Here is a 20,546-nt window from a genome sequence, read left to right on the forward strand (position 1 = left end):
CAGTTTAGAGTTTGCTATTAAAGTTAATTTTTTGTTCAACAGATTTGACTACTGATTTGACAATTTTTGTTTGTAAATGTGTTAGGTAACAATTAACTGATGATTGTTAAAAACTTATTGCATTTGTTTGTGTGAAATGATATTTATGGAAATTTAAATACATATGTGTAGTATTATTATTAGAAGCAAAAAAGTCATTAAACATATTTTTACCTAATTCTCTACAGAAAAAGTACCTATTAAGAGCTTTTTCATTTTGAGAGATTTTATTCGAAAACTCTCTCTAAGACTTTTTTTTTTACCAAACACTCCTTTTAGAGTTATTGACTAGTCAAAACTCTAAAAGTGGTCTAAATTTCTCTTTTTGCTCCAAAACTTTAATTTTGATGCAAACTGGATATGCCTAATGACTAATATGGAAGCATCAAGTTAGAGTTTTATCATCATACATTGTGGTGTATGTACCATGTACTCCCTCCGGTCTTTATTAGTTTAAACGTTTTTCTTTTTGGGTTGTCCCTTGTTAGTTTACCCATTTATTTTGTTTCTATATTTGGAATGAGACCACTAACTTTTCATGACACACACATTCAACTTAATATAAAATAATCTTTTCTCTTTCTTTCTATGTCCCACGCACACATTATTTCTCCTAAAACTTTGTGTAAAAGAAATTGGTAAACTAATAGAGAACGGATGGAGTATATGGTACGACTAATATTTACTAATTAGCTCATTTGAAAATCTCTTTTTTAGTACATTTTGCTCATTTAGATGATTTTTAAGGAGTAATGAGAAAAAAAAAATTAACCTTAAATGTACCATGTTCACATATCATATTACACGCTGGTGCATGATAAAAATTTGTACATCAAATTATATCCAAATTACCATGCATGCATGTTTAATTTCTAAGGAGTTAGGAGATGGGTAGCAACTAACAACAAAAATAAATTCTCAATTTTCTTCTTGGTTTATTGGAAAGTAATCAAAAAGGTTCGTGCACTGAGTCTTAGAGTACTAAATTTCGAAATTTTTTATTTTTCATAAAGATTTTCTTTTAACAGATTTAGCTACCATGAGATATGCCTAATTACAAACAATTAGTTACCCTACCTACATTCTCTTATTGCAAAAGTGATGAATATGCCTTATTACCAGTATTGACAGTATACCTTGTGTTCTACTTAATGGGTCATTGGGTTGTTTGCTTGGAGGCCCAAACTTGACATCATTATGGCCAGATTCCTTAAATTTCCCAATTTCTAGTTAAGATAGAGTGGTTCCAAATTTAGAAGGTATCTTCATAAAACAGTTTTTCACTTTGATTAACCTATTAATTAATTAAGTTTTTTTTTGAAAGATATTAATAATTACTCCCTCCGTCCCAAAATATAGTTCCCATTTCCATTTTGGGTGTCTCAAATTATAGTTCTCATTTCCATATTTAGTTCTACATTTTTCCGTAATTTGCCTAGAAAAATCGTGTCCCATCATTTATTTGCTTCTTGAATTTTGTTTTTTCCTTTGTTTATTCAACCAAAATGTTACAATTAATGTTCTTTCACCAATTATCTCCATTCTCTCTCCTAAAATCATCTTTTCCCATACAACATTTATTTAAACAAACAAAAAATCTTTACTATCCCAACTTGCATAAATTACCGTGAAAAAAGGGAAATGGGAACTATATTTTGGGACGGAGGGAGTAATTAAGTTGGTTAATTATGATACATGAAACTCTTCCATTTTCTCAAATTAATTTTTTTTAAAAAATTAATCAATTTAGCAAGTCGATTAAGGTGTCATACCGTTGTAGGAAGATACTCTGTCAAGTTAGGACTATATTGAGATAATAAAGTAATTTAGGGTTTGTCAAAGCAAATTAGTCATAGTTGAGATCGGTAGTGTTAAATTTTTCCTTAGTAAATTCAGATTATTCCTGATCAAGAAGTTGTTGAACATTTGCAAGTTCCATCAAATTTTTTAAAAAGAAAGATGCTAGAAGTTGTTCAAACTGGTGATCTTACCAAGAAGACAATGAAATAATTAAGCATATTGCAAAAAACAATAACATTTGTATTACAACTTGAATAAATAGAATAAGCGTACATTCACCTTCAAAATTTAAGTTTCAGGTTCAACAAGTCCAGGTTATGTTCAGATTAGTTCAATTTAGTCCAGATAATATATTATAAGTTCTTACACATTATGAAATATACTTTTTTAAGTTCCAATAAGATTAGTTAATAAGTTCAATTCATATATTTTTAGGAGAATTTAAGTGGAGACTGGAGAGAACGCACGTATCCTAAGTGATCATTTTTACCCTTATGCTATACTCCCTCCATTTCAATAGCAATGTCATATTAAATGTCATTTCGATTAATATACGTTAGTTTTTAATATCGATACAAGATTTATTGTCAATTCTTATTACCAATATACATTACTATAACTAATAGAGGGATCATATCATCAAACAATCAGCAAATTAAATACTAGTAATGTTTACCAGTTCAATTAAAAAATTTCTTGGGTGTGAAAAACTAGCAGCTATGTTAAGATGGTGTTAAATTTGGGGACATCACTGGCATTGCTCGCATTAATTTGCACGACGATATATTCATCATCATGCATGTCTGGCCTCTGGTTGTCATTTACTGACCTTGCTTGCTAATCAGTATCTAATTAATTATTGTCATCGAAAATTCTAAAGTCAGCACCCAAATTAATAACCAAGTATTCTTTTAATTAATTATTCACTAGTGTCAAGCAGCATATACTTCCTCCATTCTGTTTTAAATGAAACGTTATAATTAATTATTCATTAGTGTCAAGCAGCATATACTTCCTCCATTCTGTTTTAAATGAAACGTTTGTTTTTTCACGCAACTCAACATGCTTCTTTAATCATTAATATCTTTAATTGTTTGTGCACACGTAAAAAATATAAAAACTTATAATTTGATAGTATGCATCGAGACAAATCTAGCAAGATCTCACTTGACTATGTCTTTCTTTATATAATGGCCGGCGATAAATTGGAGTCAAAATTATCAATGAATAGTATCATTTCACCTAATATTTCATGTAAAACAGAACGAAGAAAGTAATATAATTAAGATTGTAGCTAGCTAGGTTACTTACACATAAGCTCCGTTGGGGACAATTAAATTTTAGTCCTTTGGACAATTAGTATTCCTTCAACACCTTCACATGGCCCCATTTCTCATTAGATTTCAGAATTATTTCAGCCTAAGGAAACAGTAATTTTTGTTACTTTTACTAGGAGAGAATCAGAATCTTTATTGTTAGAAGGATCAGATAACAAACATCAACCTTTTTTTGCTAAACGAGTATTTTATGGCATGCAAAGTACTTGAGATAAACAACATTGTTCAAGCATTTTTGTTAGGTTTTATTTCTACCTGCTTGAATGCTTGTTAATATGCATACGATACTCATGTTACAACATAAATACATTTCAAACTTCTTTTTTTATCTATATGATTCACGAATGCAGTACAAAGTACAAAAAAAGGGAGGGAGGATTCGAATCTGTGACTTATCAGTCACAGCACCTCAATCTTAACCACTCGGCCAAAACATCCTTGGTTAGAAATACATTTCAAACTTTAACAGTATATGTAATGCATGTAGGTTTATTCTTAGGAACAATTAGATTCTTACATAAAATTGATTTAATTTGGAAGTAATCAGCACAAAGTTGAAAATTCGAAATGGAAACATAAGTGACTACCTATATTATGTAAGGCAATTCTGTTAGTTCCAACAATACCTAACCTATGAAGCACGAAAACCTCTAAGAATTGAAACATTCCCTTTATTAGAGTTACGTCCCACCTATTTTCGTGCTACATAGCTTAAAACCAATTCAAATAGAGACCTCGAAACTTGCCATTGCAACAAGAAAGACGACGACTAAAACACAACGTAGAAACCGGCGAACCTCCACTTCTACCACCCGCCGCCGCCTCCTCCTCCTCCTCCATTGCACTGGAGTACTCAAATGATTGTGAGGACGGCGATGATGATGATGATGATGTTGTTGGTGGTGATGATGATGATGTTGTTGTTGAGGATGATGACAAAGATGGGTAAGGAGAATGATCTCTTTTAAGAGACAATCTTGGAAATATTGATTGGATTAGGTTAACATTTGCATCATTTTGTTTCTTTTTTTTGGTAGAGGAACAAACTGACCTTATTTTGTGATTACGGTATTCATAAGAAGGTGGTGGAGTTAAAGGAGGAATGATATATTCAAATTTATGATTAGAAGACTTCTTGGTAATGTGGCGCTTGGGAGTACCTGGACTTGATTCCCAAACAAAAGGCACGGCGGCGAGTTCTTGTGCATGGTATTCGCCACCACCGCCGGCAGCCTCTATGGAAGAGTTGCTCATATTAGAAACTTCTCGAGATATTGAAATTCGCCTTCTACCCACCTTAAAATTCGTTGCATTTACACTAGCAGTACTAGTAGTAGCAGTAGCAGCCGCTTTCCTAATATCGATTGATTGGAGATATTTCTCTTCATGATCAGCATTCATAATTTGACAAATGTCGTAACTTAGCAAGGTATCAAAGGTTGCTTTCTAAAAAAAAATCGTAATTTGGTGTTGATTCACAAGAATTTTAGCTTAGAAATTGACTAAAAATAAGCTTTCTTTTATATTGGTATATTGCATGCAAATAAGTGCCAACCAACGTGCATGTTCTTAGATAGTTTGGCACGTGAACAGTAAGCGTCATCAACGCTCTAAAGAGTACGTGGACGATTTCATAAACTTAAAGTCTTAAACTACTCTAATTTGGTATAATCCATAGATTAACATGTATGAGTTCTCTTTCAAATAATTCTATAAGTTTAATTAGCGTTAATTAAGAGTACATGTGAGGTAGTATTTGTTTAAAAGTTCAAATTATAGGACGAAAAAGGGGCTAAAAAAGGTGTTGCTGAGATCAATCTTTGTATCATTAATCACATGAATAATGTTCAATCTATGACCGAAAGAGAAGATCTATCACATGATGCTATGGATTATTATTCAAGTTGCATCTCCAATCTAAGTGCCAACAGTCAACTGTTATAGATGACCACATTTTTCAATTGTTAGCTAATCAACATATACTGACTCATGTGATGATAATAAACATCATCACATACACACCCCAATATTACCTGTTTTAGTTTATTGGAGAGAAAAATGTTGCAGTGTACATAGCTATTTAAATTGTTTGTACAACAAGTTTAGTAGGGTATCTATGGGGTCTAATTCGACTTTGTCTTAGCTCGAGTGGAGTTTTAGCTTTGACCGAGTTGAATTCAATCAAATCGAACAATTTATTGAGGTGAAATTACGAACTATCTTGTATCTTTAGCTAAACCCTTGGGGTTTCATGACCTAATTTTTATATAAACCACATTGAAATTGACTCTAGTTCATAAGTTTCACTCTTACTTCACATATGAATAAATTTTTATATAATTTGGAGTCACTTACCACGTGTATACTGTTAGGAAACAGGGTGTTGTGCTTTGATTAATGCGGAACAAAATCAATGAAATAATAAGGATGAGAAAACAATAAAGAAGAACAAACAAAGAACACAAGGATTTACGTGGTTCAGTCAAAATAGATCTACATACGTAGGTGGGGGATTCGAACTTCTTCACTATACTGGAGAAAAACCAGAGAAAATATTACAAGGAGTCTTAAATTCTAGAGGCTAAAAGTAATTCATAAGTTGTATCTAATAATGAACACCAAAGAAGCATTTTATAACATAAGGAATCTCGTAAACCCTAAAAGATAACTCAAAACAAAAATAGTCAAAACTGCGTAAAAGCTAAGCCACCCGATCGGGTCAGGCGACATCCGCCTAATCGTGCGGTCAATTTCTCCAAACCTTCTAACGTCGCAGGCCCAATCGGGCGACATTCACCCGGTCATAATTCACGGCGAACTCCGATCGAACAGGCCTGCGAACCGTATTTATCATTTAAAACATCAATATCAAATTTTTCTTCCAATCGAGTACTAGCTAGATGCATAATTCGGGCAACGCTTCTCTGTTATGTGGTAATCTCCCAAGTCCCAACTGTAAACGAACTTTGATGACTCCGCATTTTTTTTATATATGATGATATAGTAATTGATAACTGGCTTTTATCCTGATATTTGTGATCTTCAAGTAAAATAAAATAACAAAATAATGACTTTTAAAGTGAATAAAGCAGCTAAAACCTCCCTATATACTTTATCCATTTCTTAATAGATGCGTTAATTTGACTTTTTTACACTATTTAGATATCAATTTTGACCATATTCAATTATTAATTTTTAAAGATAGATGCCATAATTTCAACTGTTGATTGGTTAATCTCAATGAATATTTTCAAAATATTAATTTTTTATATATTATAATAATATATAATTGAAGATATTGATGGTTAAAAATACGCACTGTCAAATGTGCGTACCTAGCTAGACCTGGCAAAGTTGGTCTTGATCCGAAAATCCGGTCCGAAATATCCAATCTGGGTCCGAACGAGAAAGTCCGAACCTTGATCCGAATCCGAAACGGTCCCGATCCGAAATAATATTGATCCGAAACTCATCTGAATCCGAATGATCCGATATAATCTTACCCGATCCGACCAGAAGGTAAACCGATCCGAAATTATTGGTTTCGATTAGGCTTTGATCCGAAATACCCGAAACACCCGAAACTTACCCGTTTTTTTATATAAAAAAATATCATTGACATAAGTATTTCATTCATTCCACCATAGTCCGATTCCGATCCGAAATAATAGTCCGAACGATGACCCAATCCGAAACGATCCGATCCGGTCCGAATGTAACTTGATCCGAAAACGGTCTGATCTGAATTGGTTCGGTCCGATTCCGATCCGAAATAATAGTCCGAACGATGACCCAATCCGAATGTAACTTGATCCGAAAATGGTCCGATCTGAATTGGTCCAGTCCGAATCCGATCCGATTGGTCCGATTGTCAAGTCTATACCTAGCCAATATGATGCATCTTGTGTAGAGGTGTTCAACGGGCTGGGGGCCCGTTTTTAACCCTGATCCAGCCCGTTTATAAGAGGGCTGGGCTCTAAGTGGGCCGGGTAAAAACGGGCTATGCTAGAAATGAAGAGGGCTGGGTATTAAATGGGCTGGGTTCTCTGAGAATGTATTGTCTTCATAGTTTAAATGGGCTGTATTTGAAAATTAACTAACCGTTGGAATTACTATCTTCATAGTTTAAATGGGCTGTATTTGAAAATTAACTAACCGTTGGAATTACTATCTTCATAGTTGAACTTTTTGTTTTCACATAACTTCTCTCCTCTTATTCTCTCTCCTCTCTCCCCTATCCCCTCTCCCCTCTGACTATCTCTTTCCCCAAAATTAAATCCTAAAAAAATTCCCCTAATTTTCCCCCAAATCATAAACCCTAACATTTTCTTTCCTCTCTCCTCTCTCTGATGTACATTATAATTGACATTTTACCCTCTTCTTTCTCTCTCTTCTCTCATGAAAAAAAAACTATGCTGAAATTAGGTGATGATGAAAATGGCTTCTTTAGAAAATATCTTCACATTTCTACTTTTTCTCTCCTTTGCTTTTTGCAATTCTGCAGCTTTAATGGAAGTTCTATAGTAGTAATTAAGAAGTATAGTAGTATCAGTATTAGGCAATTTCAATTTTCTTTTTTTTGCGGGATTTTGTTTTCTCCTTTTGCTATTAATGGCGGAAAGTGTGAGATAAAAAAATTGGGTTTAGTTTTTGGAATTGAATTGGGGGTGAAGATGGAGAAAGATGAAGTGGGTCCTAGTAATAGGAAGAGTAACACAGTTTATTGATCGAACATCAAAGTAAAGTTACAATGTTTAATTGCTTGTACTTTTTGTTATATACTAGATATTATCATATAATCTCAGTTGTTGAAATTGCTGTTATATAATTTTAGGTTAAAAACGGACTATGTAGTTCAAAATGATAGTTATCACGCTATGCTCTGCAATATTCTTGAAATGGGTCGGGCCGGGCCGGGTCTTGCGGGCCTTGGCCCATCCCGGCCCATTGATGTTTTAACCTCAGCCCAACCCAGCCCGACCCATCTTGCTTCGGCCCGGCCCGGCCCAAACCCGGCCCGATGAACAGCTCTAATCTTGTGGTAGTCAGCTTTGTACCGCGCTAAAACCAAGGCACTAAGAAAGTAGTGGATCGTACGTACAGTTTAGAGAGGTCACACAACATAATCCACACAACCCACCAATCACCATACATATGTGGTGTATGTTGAGCTAACTGACCCAAAGCCCAGCTACGATAGGCCAACATATCCTGTCAATCCAAGCTCGTTCGTGCCTATGACCTATGGGTCACCCATTGAGCTGATTATCTATTGGCTTGTCTTTGCAAAATACGGCCCATAGCTAGCCCATCATCAGGGGCTCGAAACTTGAAGGTATGTGGTTTGCCCATAAAATCAATGTCAACACATATAGTACATGTCTAGTTACCTACCAAAATATATAAATATCCCTTCAATTACCTCTAATAAATTTTCATACCTCAAAAAATAAATTTAAATAATTTTCAATAAATTAAAATTAATTCATTTCAAGGTGTCAGACGTCCAACTCAACTAAAAACTCATAATTTTATAAATTATCACTCTCCTCATGATAGATTCCTCTGTGCTTAAAATGTACATGCAGCACAATGTTCCTTCAAACCTAGCGCCAAATATTTCACTTAAAAAGGAGAGATGAATAAGATAAATATGAACACACTAATTTTGATATTATGTAAAAAAATTCAAATAAATTTAGACAACTTTAGGAAAAATAAGATGAAAAAAACGTACTAATAATTTTAAGATTTAGTTAATATAAAAAACGAGTTCGAAAAAATGATTGCAACGTTTATCGGTGACATATGTGTGAGTATGAGGGAAAAAAACTTTATTTACCTAATGGGTCAACAATTCACTATTAATAGAAATAAATAAATAATAAAATTCAACTCATAAATTTTTATAGTTTTTTAATGCTTTATTTTTAATAGATTAACTATTCACCAGATAAATACAGCATTGTCCGATATGTGTCAGAAGAAGTAATTACCAACAAATAGAATGGAAGTTGATACGATTTTGAAGAAGATGCTAAAAATTAGACTACGTGGATCAATGGATAAGTCCCGATAAGTTAAAATATTGGTGCTGCAAAAATTAAAAATCTAGTTAATGCTGAAAAAAAAATCTAATTAAAAGGTTAGTGGATAGCATGAGTTGATAAGACCACCAAAGTGGGTGGTGCCGACTTTTTTACAACCTGGGATATTATTTATGTTCCAATCTCATTAACACGCAGCATCTCATTTTCGCCATACACGTTATCATTTGTACTACTTTTCTTGGTCAATTTTATTTATTACTCTTATTATATGTTCTAATTATTTATTACTCTTACTGCCCGTTTGGTAGTCGTTAATAAATTGCGGTAATGGGAATGAATTTTAAGTATAGTTTTATTAGGGAAGCACCCTTAAAATCTCCATGGGGAGGCATATTTTCTTCATGGACAAGCAATCTCACCCCTAAACTTGTGTTTTTGCCTCCAAGAAGAAGCAATTTTCATTACCACTCATTACCACCTAACAAGGTGGTATTGGATGGGAATGAAAATTCAAGAAGGAAAGTAGACACTTTAGAATAAATTAGCATTACCACGGGAATGGACAATGATATTTTTCACAAATTTACACACAAATTCATTCCCATTACCACCATTTATGACCAACTACCAAACGGGCCGTTATTATACGTTCTATTTGATTATTTTAAAAAACTACCTGGTTACTCTCGTCGTTTTTTTAAGTTCTTTCTATTTTGATTAATAATTAAAAACCGGAGGAAACATATAGAGATATATTTTTTTCGTCCTTTTCTATCCCTCTTATTCTAGTTTTTGAAGCTATATATTGTTGTAATATGTAGGAGAATTTAAAGTATATAATTAAGTGAAGTCATTGTGAAATGATATCAAGTCTTGTGGGACTTTCTAAAAAATTGACATTTTTTTTATATATCATAAATTCAAATTGGATCAACAAAGACTTGAGGAGTATCACCTTTTATAGTTTAGAAAAGGTGCCTCCAATTATTCAAGGTTGAATTGTTATTTTTAGATGGTACTCCCTCTGTTTTTTTTATCATTCCTACTTTGACTTTGCACGTTTGCCAATGCACGTTTTAAAACTTAAATATCTTTCATTATATATTAGTAAAAATTATAACGATTGAATTTTAATAAAGTACTAATTGAGACGAATCAAACAAGACCCCACATGACTATGTTTTTTCTTATAAATTGAGAACATTTGAGAAGATTCTCTCTATGCATAAATAGTGTCAAGATTCTAAGTGAGAAAGATAAAAAAAAACAGAGGGAGTACTTTTTGAAAATACGGTAAAAAATGACTTGTTACAATTTTTTTATACATGTAAAAATGATGACAATTTTTTTTTACATATCCACTTAATTTAGCAATTTTCTAGAAAATAATGCAAAGAAATATATTTTTGGATAAAACACAAAAAAATCTTGTATGATGATAAACTATGCAATTATTGAACTTATACGAATAAAAAAATAGCTTAAAAAATGAACTGCTAGAATCACAATTCTAGACAAAGGACTTATATAGGTGCTTGATAAAAAGAAAAAATTGACTTGCGTAATGATAAAACTAATAAAAAGGAATATTGGGGAAAAAAAATGATATATCTCTATTATATGATTGAGGATAAGGGAAAATGTGGTATTCACCCTTTTTTACAATTATACCTTCAACTAACAAAAAAAAATTACAACTTCTCTAACTTTTTGGTTTTTTAAAAGAATAATACAATGAACTTTGTGAATAATTTTTCGTACATGTTATTGCACTACTGAATTTTTATTGATTTTCACGTCATAGCATTCGTATAAGGCTAATATCTATCTCTATTGTACAATGGAAGATGGGGGGGACACCAAAAAGCAACATTATCGATATTAATTTTTTTTATCAAAAAATCCCGAGCAATGGCACAACTACCTCTTTCCTTGTTTAACTATTACATACAGATTTTACAGTATTATTTTCAAAAAAGTACAAAACACTCTAAGCAAACTGTAGGTTCTTCCTCTTCTACCATCCAATACCTATTATATTTTGGTGCAAAATATAATATATTTTCGCATACATCATGTGCATATTATTTATAAGACGTGTGTATCCTTGACTCAGTCAGGACATACCCTCTTTCTTTCATGTTTTCTATTTGCCTTGAAATATAACAAAGCCACCTTCTCGTTCCTCATCAAGGAGATCCAACATTTTACTTCCTTTCAATTTATAAAGTGTATATATCATCAATATATGCAATTATGGAGTACTTATTCTTGAAATAGAGAGAATATTTGCTAATATATGTATATATATTTGACAAAGAAATTATTTCTTAGTTAATCATTTTTTTTTATTAGGAAAAATAATTAATCCGAAAACCAATTCCTAGTAGGCTATTAGTCTGCAAGTCACACTAACTCAAAGGTTGGATATAGTCTAAACAAGTCAGAAGTAAATTTTCCAACAATTATTAGGATGAAGATTCGAACCCTGAATAATGTCCTATAATTCGGGGTAGTACTCCACTAAACTACCTCCTCCCTTCATTAACCATACTTCATTCTTAAAGAAGAGTATCTGTCTATCCCATGGCTTCTTGCCATTTGGTATTTATGTCACATGATATGGGCATCTCCAAAAATATGTTGACCTCGACGGCTCTTTGTAAATCATGTGTATTATCAATTATGAGGAGTTTTGAGAGACAAGATGGAGTTATTAATTTTGGGAGAGAAAAAAATATAGATAACCAATCGTAAAGCGCCATGTGGCTTCGATTACCTACTTAACAGGTTTAACGTAGTCATTGAAGCAATTTTCTGAAAAGATATAATTGACATTTAGAAACAATCCATAATTGACATTTTTAAGACCCACGACCCATAATTGGGATAATTATAGCTAATCTTATATGAATACTATACGTGCGTAGAATGTAACTATTGTGCTCGTTTTTAAGGATCGATTTTTTTTTTCAAACCACGAAATTGCAATTTATATATTATGTTTTTAAGTAAAGGTATATTGATCAAAAGGATGAACAACAAAGTTCTCAAGAGTTTTCATATATAATAGAGATGAATTTATCCTGAAATTTAGTAAGTCCTCCCTCCGATTCCTAAAGATCCTTATAACCTTAGCAGCTTTTACAACTCTCTCTCCACCACCATCTAGGGCCTCGTTTGGTTCACATGGGAAGTAATTTCTCATGGGAATTTACATTTCATGGGAAATTATATCCCTTGTTAATTTCCTAGGAATTAGACAAAATTGTTTGGTTGACACCATAGGAAATTGCATTTCCTAGGAAATTACTCACCAAGGGGGGGCTTGGTGAGTGATTTCCCATGTTTCATGGGAAATTATATTTCCCTTGGAATTTGTATTTCCTATGCTTCTCCCACTTCCCTCCAACCAAACACAACACCCATAATGTATTTCCTAGGAATTTCTATTTCCAAGGGAAATAGCTTCCAACCAAACAACACCTAAAATCATTAATCACCAATCGCTACCTCCAACCCACCGACGACAACAATATCTTCCGACGACGTAGATTTTTTCCCGACAAGGTAATTTTTTTTAACGAATTCCAAGGGGCTAACATGTGGTCTGCATGTTGACCCATGGACTGTCCATAGGGCCAACGTGCAGGCCACACGTTAGGCCCATGGAATTCGTTAAAAAAAGTTTAGCTCGTCGGTGGTGATCGTTGGTGGTTATGGCGAAGATGAGAGAATATGAATTAGATGAGGAGTTAAGTTAGAGTAAAAAAATCAAAAAAATATAGTAAGGATATAATGGTACTTTTAGGGCTCGTTCGTTGTCGTTTTCTGTTTTTAGTTTTCAGTTTTCTTGAAAACTAAAAACCATAAATTGGAAACCAAAAAAAGTGGTTTTCACTTTTCAGTTGTCAGTTTTGAAAATCATCATGTTCCCAATAAAATTGACTAATTTTTTATTCATCATAAGACATATATCATATGAATTTGAAAATCAAAAAACCAAAAAACAAAAAACTACAGTAATATCGAACGAACCCTTAGAGGAGAGTTGGGGCGATTTTAAGTAATTTAGCGGCAATGTTTAACAATTCTACTAACTTTCCATCACACATACATTCGCTTAAATTTTATGCAAAAGACTCGAGTAAACTAATAAAGACCGAAACTTATGAGGACGACGAATGACCATAAAAAAATGTTAATAGTCGAACTCAAATATAATATTACAGGGAGCAAAACGAAGAAGAAGACGTCTGAGCCTAAACTGTGCCACCATCGCATACCCATACCTCTTTCTTCCGTCGAAGTCGCAGAAAAAAGAGACAATCAGATCTAATTATAATTCTCCGATTATTATCTTTCCCTATTTTCTCTCTCCTACTTTCTTCTCCCCTAAATCTCTCCACAAGCTCACACTTAGGTAAATTCTTCAACTCCCTAATTTCAATTCAATCATAAATTAACACTAATCCTTTCTAATTTATGTTTTTTTTTCATTCCGTCTTTAAGCTTAATTAAGCAAGTTTTGATTTTTTTTTCTTTTCTCTGTTGTTGAATTTCGTATATTTATGCATATTTGTTACCGATCGTATTCATTCAGATTTGGGGTTTTTTTTTTGGCGAATTTTGATGATAATCTTGATCAAAATGATTATGCTTTGTTCAATTGTTACAATAAATAATGGATGAATTTAATTCGTAAATGTATGCTTCTATGTCAATTAGTACTTTTATTAATATTCAATCGTTATAATTTTTACTAATATATGTAATGAAAGATATTTGAGTTCGAAGAGGTATGTTGGGAGTCGCGCACATGAAAGTGAGAAGGATAAAAAAAACAGGGGTAGCTGCAAATTTCATAAATTAGAATAAAAGCCAATTTCTTGGAAATAATGGATTTGAGCTTTGAATTGTGGATTGTTGCCATAATTCATCATCATCTACTTTATATTTTGATTTTGTTGCTGTTTTATCTGAGAGTTGATAAGATATGTTTTCAATTTTAGGTTTCAAGACTTCTTGTTGCATTCGCCTGATTGTTTCTTGCAATAGAGACAATTCAGGGAATGCTGAAAGATGTGGCTATCGGTTGGGGGGTGTTTTGTTCAAGTCAATGAGGCTAGGAACTTGCCTGTCCTAGCGTCGTCGACGTTTAATGACATTGGACGCCCTCGTCGTTGCTTTCGAGGGATAATTTGTTATAGGATGCCCTCTGTATTCATGTATAACCTTAGCGGGGATGGTTAATCTTCGTTTGATGTTTTAGTCTCCCTGCTGTGTAAAGAAAGTATAGGGTTTCAGTGTTGGCAGGAGATTTGTATCTTATTATTGCTGCTTAGGTTTTTTTTTTTTGGGAAATTTCGTGTTTTGCCATGGAGTATAAGACGGGTGTGCTGATGCAAAGGTACGAGATAGGGAGATTACTTGGCCAAGGTACCTTTGCTAAGGTTTATTATGCAAGAAGTCTTGAAACTGGCCAGAGTGTGGCCATTAAAGTGATTGACAAGGAGAAGGTTTTAAGAGTAGGGCTCATGGATCAGATTAAGAGAGAAATTTCTGTCATGGGAATGGTTAGACACCCGAACATTGTGCACTTGTATGAAGTCATGGCGACCAAGACTAAGATTTACTTTGTAATGGAACATGCTAAAGGTGGTGAACTCTTTGACAAGTTGACCAAAGGAAGGCTAAAGGAGGATGTTGCTCAGAAATATTTTAGACAGTTGATTAGTGCTGTTGACTTTTGCCACAGCCGGGGAGTTTTTCATCGTGATCTGAAACCTGAAAACTTGCTCCTGGATGAAAACGAGAATTTGAAGGTTACGGATTTTGGGTTGAGTGCTCTAGCTGATTGTAAACGACAAGATGGTTTGCTCCACACAACTTGTGGTACCCCTGCGTATGTTGCTCCTGAAATCATCAGCAGGAAAGGCTATGACGGGGCCAAAGCTGATATATGGTCTTGTGGGGTGATTCTGTTTGTTCTCGTGGCTGGTTATCTTCCATTTCATGATTCGAATCTGATGGAGATGTATAGAAAGATTGGTAAAGCAGAATATAAGTGCCCTAGTTGGTTTCCCAAGGATGCACGAAGGCTATTAGGAAAGATCTTGGACCCGAACCCTGATACAAGAATCACAATGGCTAAAATAAAGGAGAGTTCTTGGTTCAGAAAGGAATTGTCACCAAAACCTGTCCAGCCAGAATCAGACAGCAAAGAAGTTCTTGATGTAGAAACTGATGGAGATCCAGGTCCTTCTAGAAGTAGCACTGCTGCCAATGAAGAATCGAGGCAAGAGCTGATTAAACCTGCTGAGTTAAATGCATTTGATATCATTTCCCTTTCATGTGGCTTCAATCTGTCTGGCTTATTCGATGACTCTAGTCACAAGAAGGAAGCAAGATTTACTTCTAGGGAACCTGCTTCTGTTATAATCTCTAAGCTTACAGAAATGGCTAAACGCTTAAAGCTAAAAGTAAGGAGGATGGACAAAGGGTTGCTAAACTTCGAGCGCACTACTGATGGAAGGAAAGGTGCTGTATCAATCGATACAGAAATATTTGAGGTCACCCCTTCTTTCTATTTGGTTGAGCTTAGAAAAGCCAATGGAGATACTCTAGAATATCAGAAGGTTGTAATGGAAGATGTTAGGCCTGCTCTAAAAGATATTGTTTGGGCCTGGCAAGGCGAACAACACCTGCAAGAGCAAGAGCAACAACAACAACAACCACCACCATTGATTGATCAGCAACCACAACAACCTTTGCTAACGCAGCAACCAGCGCAAAATCAGCCGCAATCATAGCAGGAGCCTTCTTGAAACTTATTCTTAGCCTTTTTGGTTCCATACTTTTTTCATGATCTTAATGATTGGAGTCTGGAGACTGGAGAGCTTGTCAACACTAACAAGAGACATGTTACCATTAGCTTCAGATGACTTGTCTGCCTTTATTGCTGATTTTTCATGCCTTTGCAACAAGGCAAAGCTTGTTTATGTGGCAAGTACTTATTTGGATATAAATAATATGTGTAGTTCGATATATTCACAGTTGTATCTACTTTTGCATCAAGCTTTATGCATAAATTTTGGAGTACTCCCATATTAACAAGTTTACCCTTCTTTTGTAGCTCTGAACTTGTTCAGTTTAAACCACAACTCTTTATGATACCTGAATTTTCTCTTCAATGTCTGTCTAGGTCTCATCATAGTTTGTGTATTTACGATATCAATGCTATATTATTGTCATTTTCGAATTATTTGCAACATTACTATTCATTTAAAGACGACAGATAATAGAGTAATCTTATACTTCAGACTTTTTATCGAGAATAATCTTTTAATCCAGGGACAAAAAGTCCCTGAGTACAGATGGGGCAATAGTGATGCTTCCAACATTATTCAACTCCAAACGGTACTACTTTAGTAAGATTACGGGCAATAGAATTCCCATCTCTTCTAACACGAACAATTCTAATGGAAGGAAATGCGTTACACATTGAGAGAACATCTACCAAGAAGGCAAGAATGACATCCAAATTCGGAAAAAAACAATGCAGTTTTTTTGTGATAATCCTAGACAAATCTTTTTCTTGTCAAGGTTGTTTTTCTTTTTTCCTTATGATAGATCAACATCTTCAATTAAGAAATTGTTGCCATGCATGATGCATGCATGGACCACGTTCCTCTTGTCTAGTCTATGCACTTCACTCTTCTCCATAGAACTACAGCTTCACTCCATGAATATGTCAATTTCATTCTTTGCTTGGTTTATGCTGCTGCGAGTTGTAGATTTGGCCTTATTTTCACCAATCTTCCTGGCAAGGCTAAATCCACATACTATATCAATCTTTTGTACGAACATCACTTTCCTTGATGTACAATTTCTTGCTTCTTTGCTACTCCACTGGTTCTCGTCCCACACATATAACTAAAAATTGATGTTTGTGGCTTTCAAGAATATGAAATTATCTTTTGGCAACATCTCTGACCCTATTCTTGACACCGATGTTAATAACATTTCTCTTTAACTTAGATACATGTCTCATATCCAACTTTACGACTTTTAGAAAAATAGAATAAATCATACGCTTGTGTATAGAAGAAAACCTAATCCAATAACTAGATATGGATTAGTTAAGAATCAAGGTAGAGTCTAAATGGTTAGAGCTTATCACGCCTATGACAAAGGTTCGATTTTTCAAAAAACACTAGAATTGACATGATTCATTCACAATAACTTACTGCCCATCGCGAAACCATATAATATATATATTTTTGAAACAAGAGAGAAATAACTAGGCTAGTCCCTTATATAGGACCAACCTAAAACATCCTTTCGGGTGATAGAGAAAAAAGTTAAGTCAGGGAGTACAAACAATGGAGAGAACCACAGGAGTGACCTTTGTAAGCCAGAAAATCCGCCGCTTGATTTGCTTCCTTGAAACAATGAGAAAACGTGACATCCCCACAATCAGCCAAGTCAGAATGAGAATCAACCACCAGAGTGAAACCATATAATATAGTTAGTTTTCATTTGATATAGTCGATTGTTATTTAATATAGTCGATTTTTATGTGATAAAGTCGATTTTAATGCACAATAAATTATTATAAATCTGATCCACCCTAGACATTTTGACGATTCTTGATCTCCAATTAATGACCCCTCATTGTCTCAATCCTAACGAAGTAGTTGTAAATCACCCACCGTAATAAACAGCACAGAATCGAAGAAGGGGAAAATCAGACAAGTTGAAAACGACTGTTAAACAACTGCAACCTCTTTTACTCAAAAATAAGCTTGAAAATTCATCTTACTTCTTCTTCTTCGAATCCAATTTCCCCCAATTTCTATAAACCCTAATAATTTCTCTCTCTTCAAAATATCAGCGCAAAATTAAAATCAAATGTGTCCGCTTAGAATAATTTTGATCTTTCTATCAGCTACTCTTGCCGGATTTCTGGTGCTCAAGAACTTCAAATCTGCCGATGATGTTGACCTCAATCATCTTCCCGATTCTCCTAAACCTAATTCTTCTTCTTCCTGCAAGGTAATTTTTGTAAAATTCAATTGTTTTTTTATGTTTGTAAATTATTAATGGTGTTGTAATTAGTACTGATTTGGAAATTGATTTTGTTTGAATTGAAGGAAAAGGTAATGTCGGCAATTGGTTCGAGTTTTTGGATGATTGTGGATATGGCCAGTGGTCGTTATCTTTGGAGGTATTTTGGGGGTGCTACACGACCTAAAAGCTCCCCTTGATCTTATTTATATGGTAAATTGTACTTGTTGTTGTTGTTGTTGTTGTTGATGATGATGATGATGATGATGATGATGATGATGTTGTTGTTGATTTGAAGAGCATGCGTATTTGTAATTGTAACTAAGGCGAGTAGGCGATGGATGATGATGGTAATGGTGGTTGGTTTTCACTTCAATTGATCTATTGTTGTATTGTTCTACGATTTTATATGTATATAAACATATTTGTAAGTGAATAAGTGAGAATGTGATATAGAATCATTTGATCTTTCTACGTAATACTTAATGTGCTTTCTAACGTGTTTAATTATGTCTCCTCCTGCCCTCTTGATCATGGTATTCAAGATATTGGAACTTAGTGTGTGTTTGTATATTCATGTCTCTTCGTCTATTTATTGAACAATAGGTGGATATTGTGGAGACCTTGGCGTTTTAAGGGTTTGCTCTATGAGTTATGCTGCAAATGTGGCATCCTTAATGCACTTAAGGAGGCTTCTACAAACCAAGACCTAGGTACTTTGAAATGATTTCATCACTTGGGTCTTGGTTACAGCTTGATAAGAAAACTCTTCAAGATTAATGATTTTAGCAGTGCATTGCGAATAACCCAAAGTCCAGTCCTTGTAACTGTTGCGATGCCCATGTTCCTCATTTTAGAATTTGGGTATCGAAGAGCTTTTTAACCACATTATAAGAAAGGTGAACAAGTTGTACAAGAAAACAAATGCACTAGGCTGAGGCTCAAGACTAGTTACATTGTGGAGGGAGTAGCTGGAATATCCACCGTTCTTACTTTAGTGATCGAGTGTTAGCTTCCCTCTTGTGAATAATGCTTATTTGTTGTTAGGGGCTATAAGTTTACTAATGTAGGTTCTGTGGATGGTAGGGGTGTTGGGGGCTTATCTTACCGAGAATGGCACTTGTGATATATGCAGTGAAGCCTTGACCCACTCTCTATATGTGGGTCGGTGCCTTTCCTCAAAACACTATCCATCTGATGAACATCATCTTAGTGCTCCCGTAATTAGTACTTAATTCTTTCCTAAAGTGTTAGTCATAATAGCGAGAGCCCTTTAGTTACTTATAGGCCTGTGACTTGCTTCCTTTGACATGGAGCTTTGTGTTTGTCATTCCTTCTCGATGTAGTGGAATGAGTTGCATACTTGCATGAGTCATGATTCAGTTACATTTACTCCTGGACGCAAAGTAGAAGCTAAGTGATCTAGAATCTTGAATATCCTATCTGAATGCTATACCTCCACCTCATAGCGAATGTGTCTTCTTACATGTTGAAGATATCAAATTTTATAGCTGTTCCCATTCAGTTCATGCTCTTTTCTAAGGTAGTTCAGGAGTTGTTATTATGACTCTCTGCGATCGTAGCAATCAAGTACGGTAGCCTGGAGGCAGTCCGATGCCAATTGACGCGCAATCCCAAAGCATTCCCCCCCCCCCCCCTCAACCCCCTTCTCTTTCTATGATGTGTTTTCTTCCACCACTACTCATGAGTTAAAGTCTTCTATAACTAGTTGGATAAACTATCTGTCTCTGGAATTTTATTTATGCTGTTACTAGCATGTACTCATCTAATTTTTGGCCATATGAAAGGATACCCTCATATTACATTTACTGATGAGTGTGTTGTCATGGTTGGACAAATAAACTGGTGCATTATCGTCAGAAATGTTAATATCTTTCTAAAGTTGATTTATGTTGCTCTACGTCCTCATGCATACACTGTCTTAACTGTTGAGTGTTTACAAGAGATAAAATTTCGTGCTCTCAGCTCTTTGGGGACTTCCTTATTCCTTCCCTACACACCAGAACACAATTTGTTACTGTTCTATCAAAATTGGTTCATCTTCCTTTTAAATCTCCACGGCTTGGGTCTCTTGACCATCTTAGTAGTCGATGCGACGATGCCAGTCAACCAGACAAATATTTTCTGTTATCTAGCTGACCGAAGCTGGAGTTTTAAGCTTTTAGTATAAGCTCGATTGCTGGAAATAAGTAGGAACCAAGAAGATTGACGATCGTGAGAAGGAATTCTA

The 20,546-nt window shown here is 34.5% G+C and overlaps 1 protein-coding gene across 1 annotated transcript; it reads left to right on the forward strand.

Moving 5' to 3' along the window:
- The first annotated feature begins 13,431 nt into the window (after positions 1 to 13,431).
- On the forward strand, positions 13,432 to 16,419 carry LOC104900276 (CBL-interacting protein kinase 2). The gene is made up of 2 exons (XM_010687664.3): positions 13,432 to 13,649; positions 14,239 to 16,419. Exon 2 carries the CDS (start codon positions 14,605 to 14,607, stop codon positions 16,036 to 16,038), a length of 1,434 nt encoding a protein of 477 aa, XP_010685966.1. The 5' UTR covers positions 13,432 to 13,649; positions 14,239 to 14,604; the 3' UTR covers positions 16,039 to 16,419.
- The last annotated feature ends 4,127 nt before the right edge of the window (positions 16,420 to 20,546 follow it).

Source organism: Beta vulgaris, chromosome 7 (genome assembly GCF_026745355.1).
Source record: "Beta vulgaris subsp. vulgaris cultivar EL10 chromosome 7, EL10.2, whole genome shotgun sequence".
NCBI lineage: Eukaryota > Viridiplantae > Streptophyta > Magnoliopsida > Caryophyllales > Amaranthaceae > Beta > Beta vulgaris.

What these genes read in the sequence shown, in the direction of transcription:
- LOC104900276 (XM_010687664.3), top strand. Translation starts at nt 14,605, where the DNA reads ATGGAGTATAAGACGGGTGTGCTGATGCAAAGGTACGAGATAGGGAGA.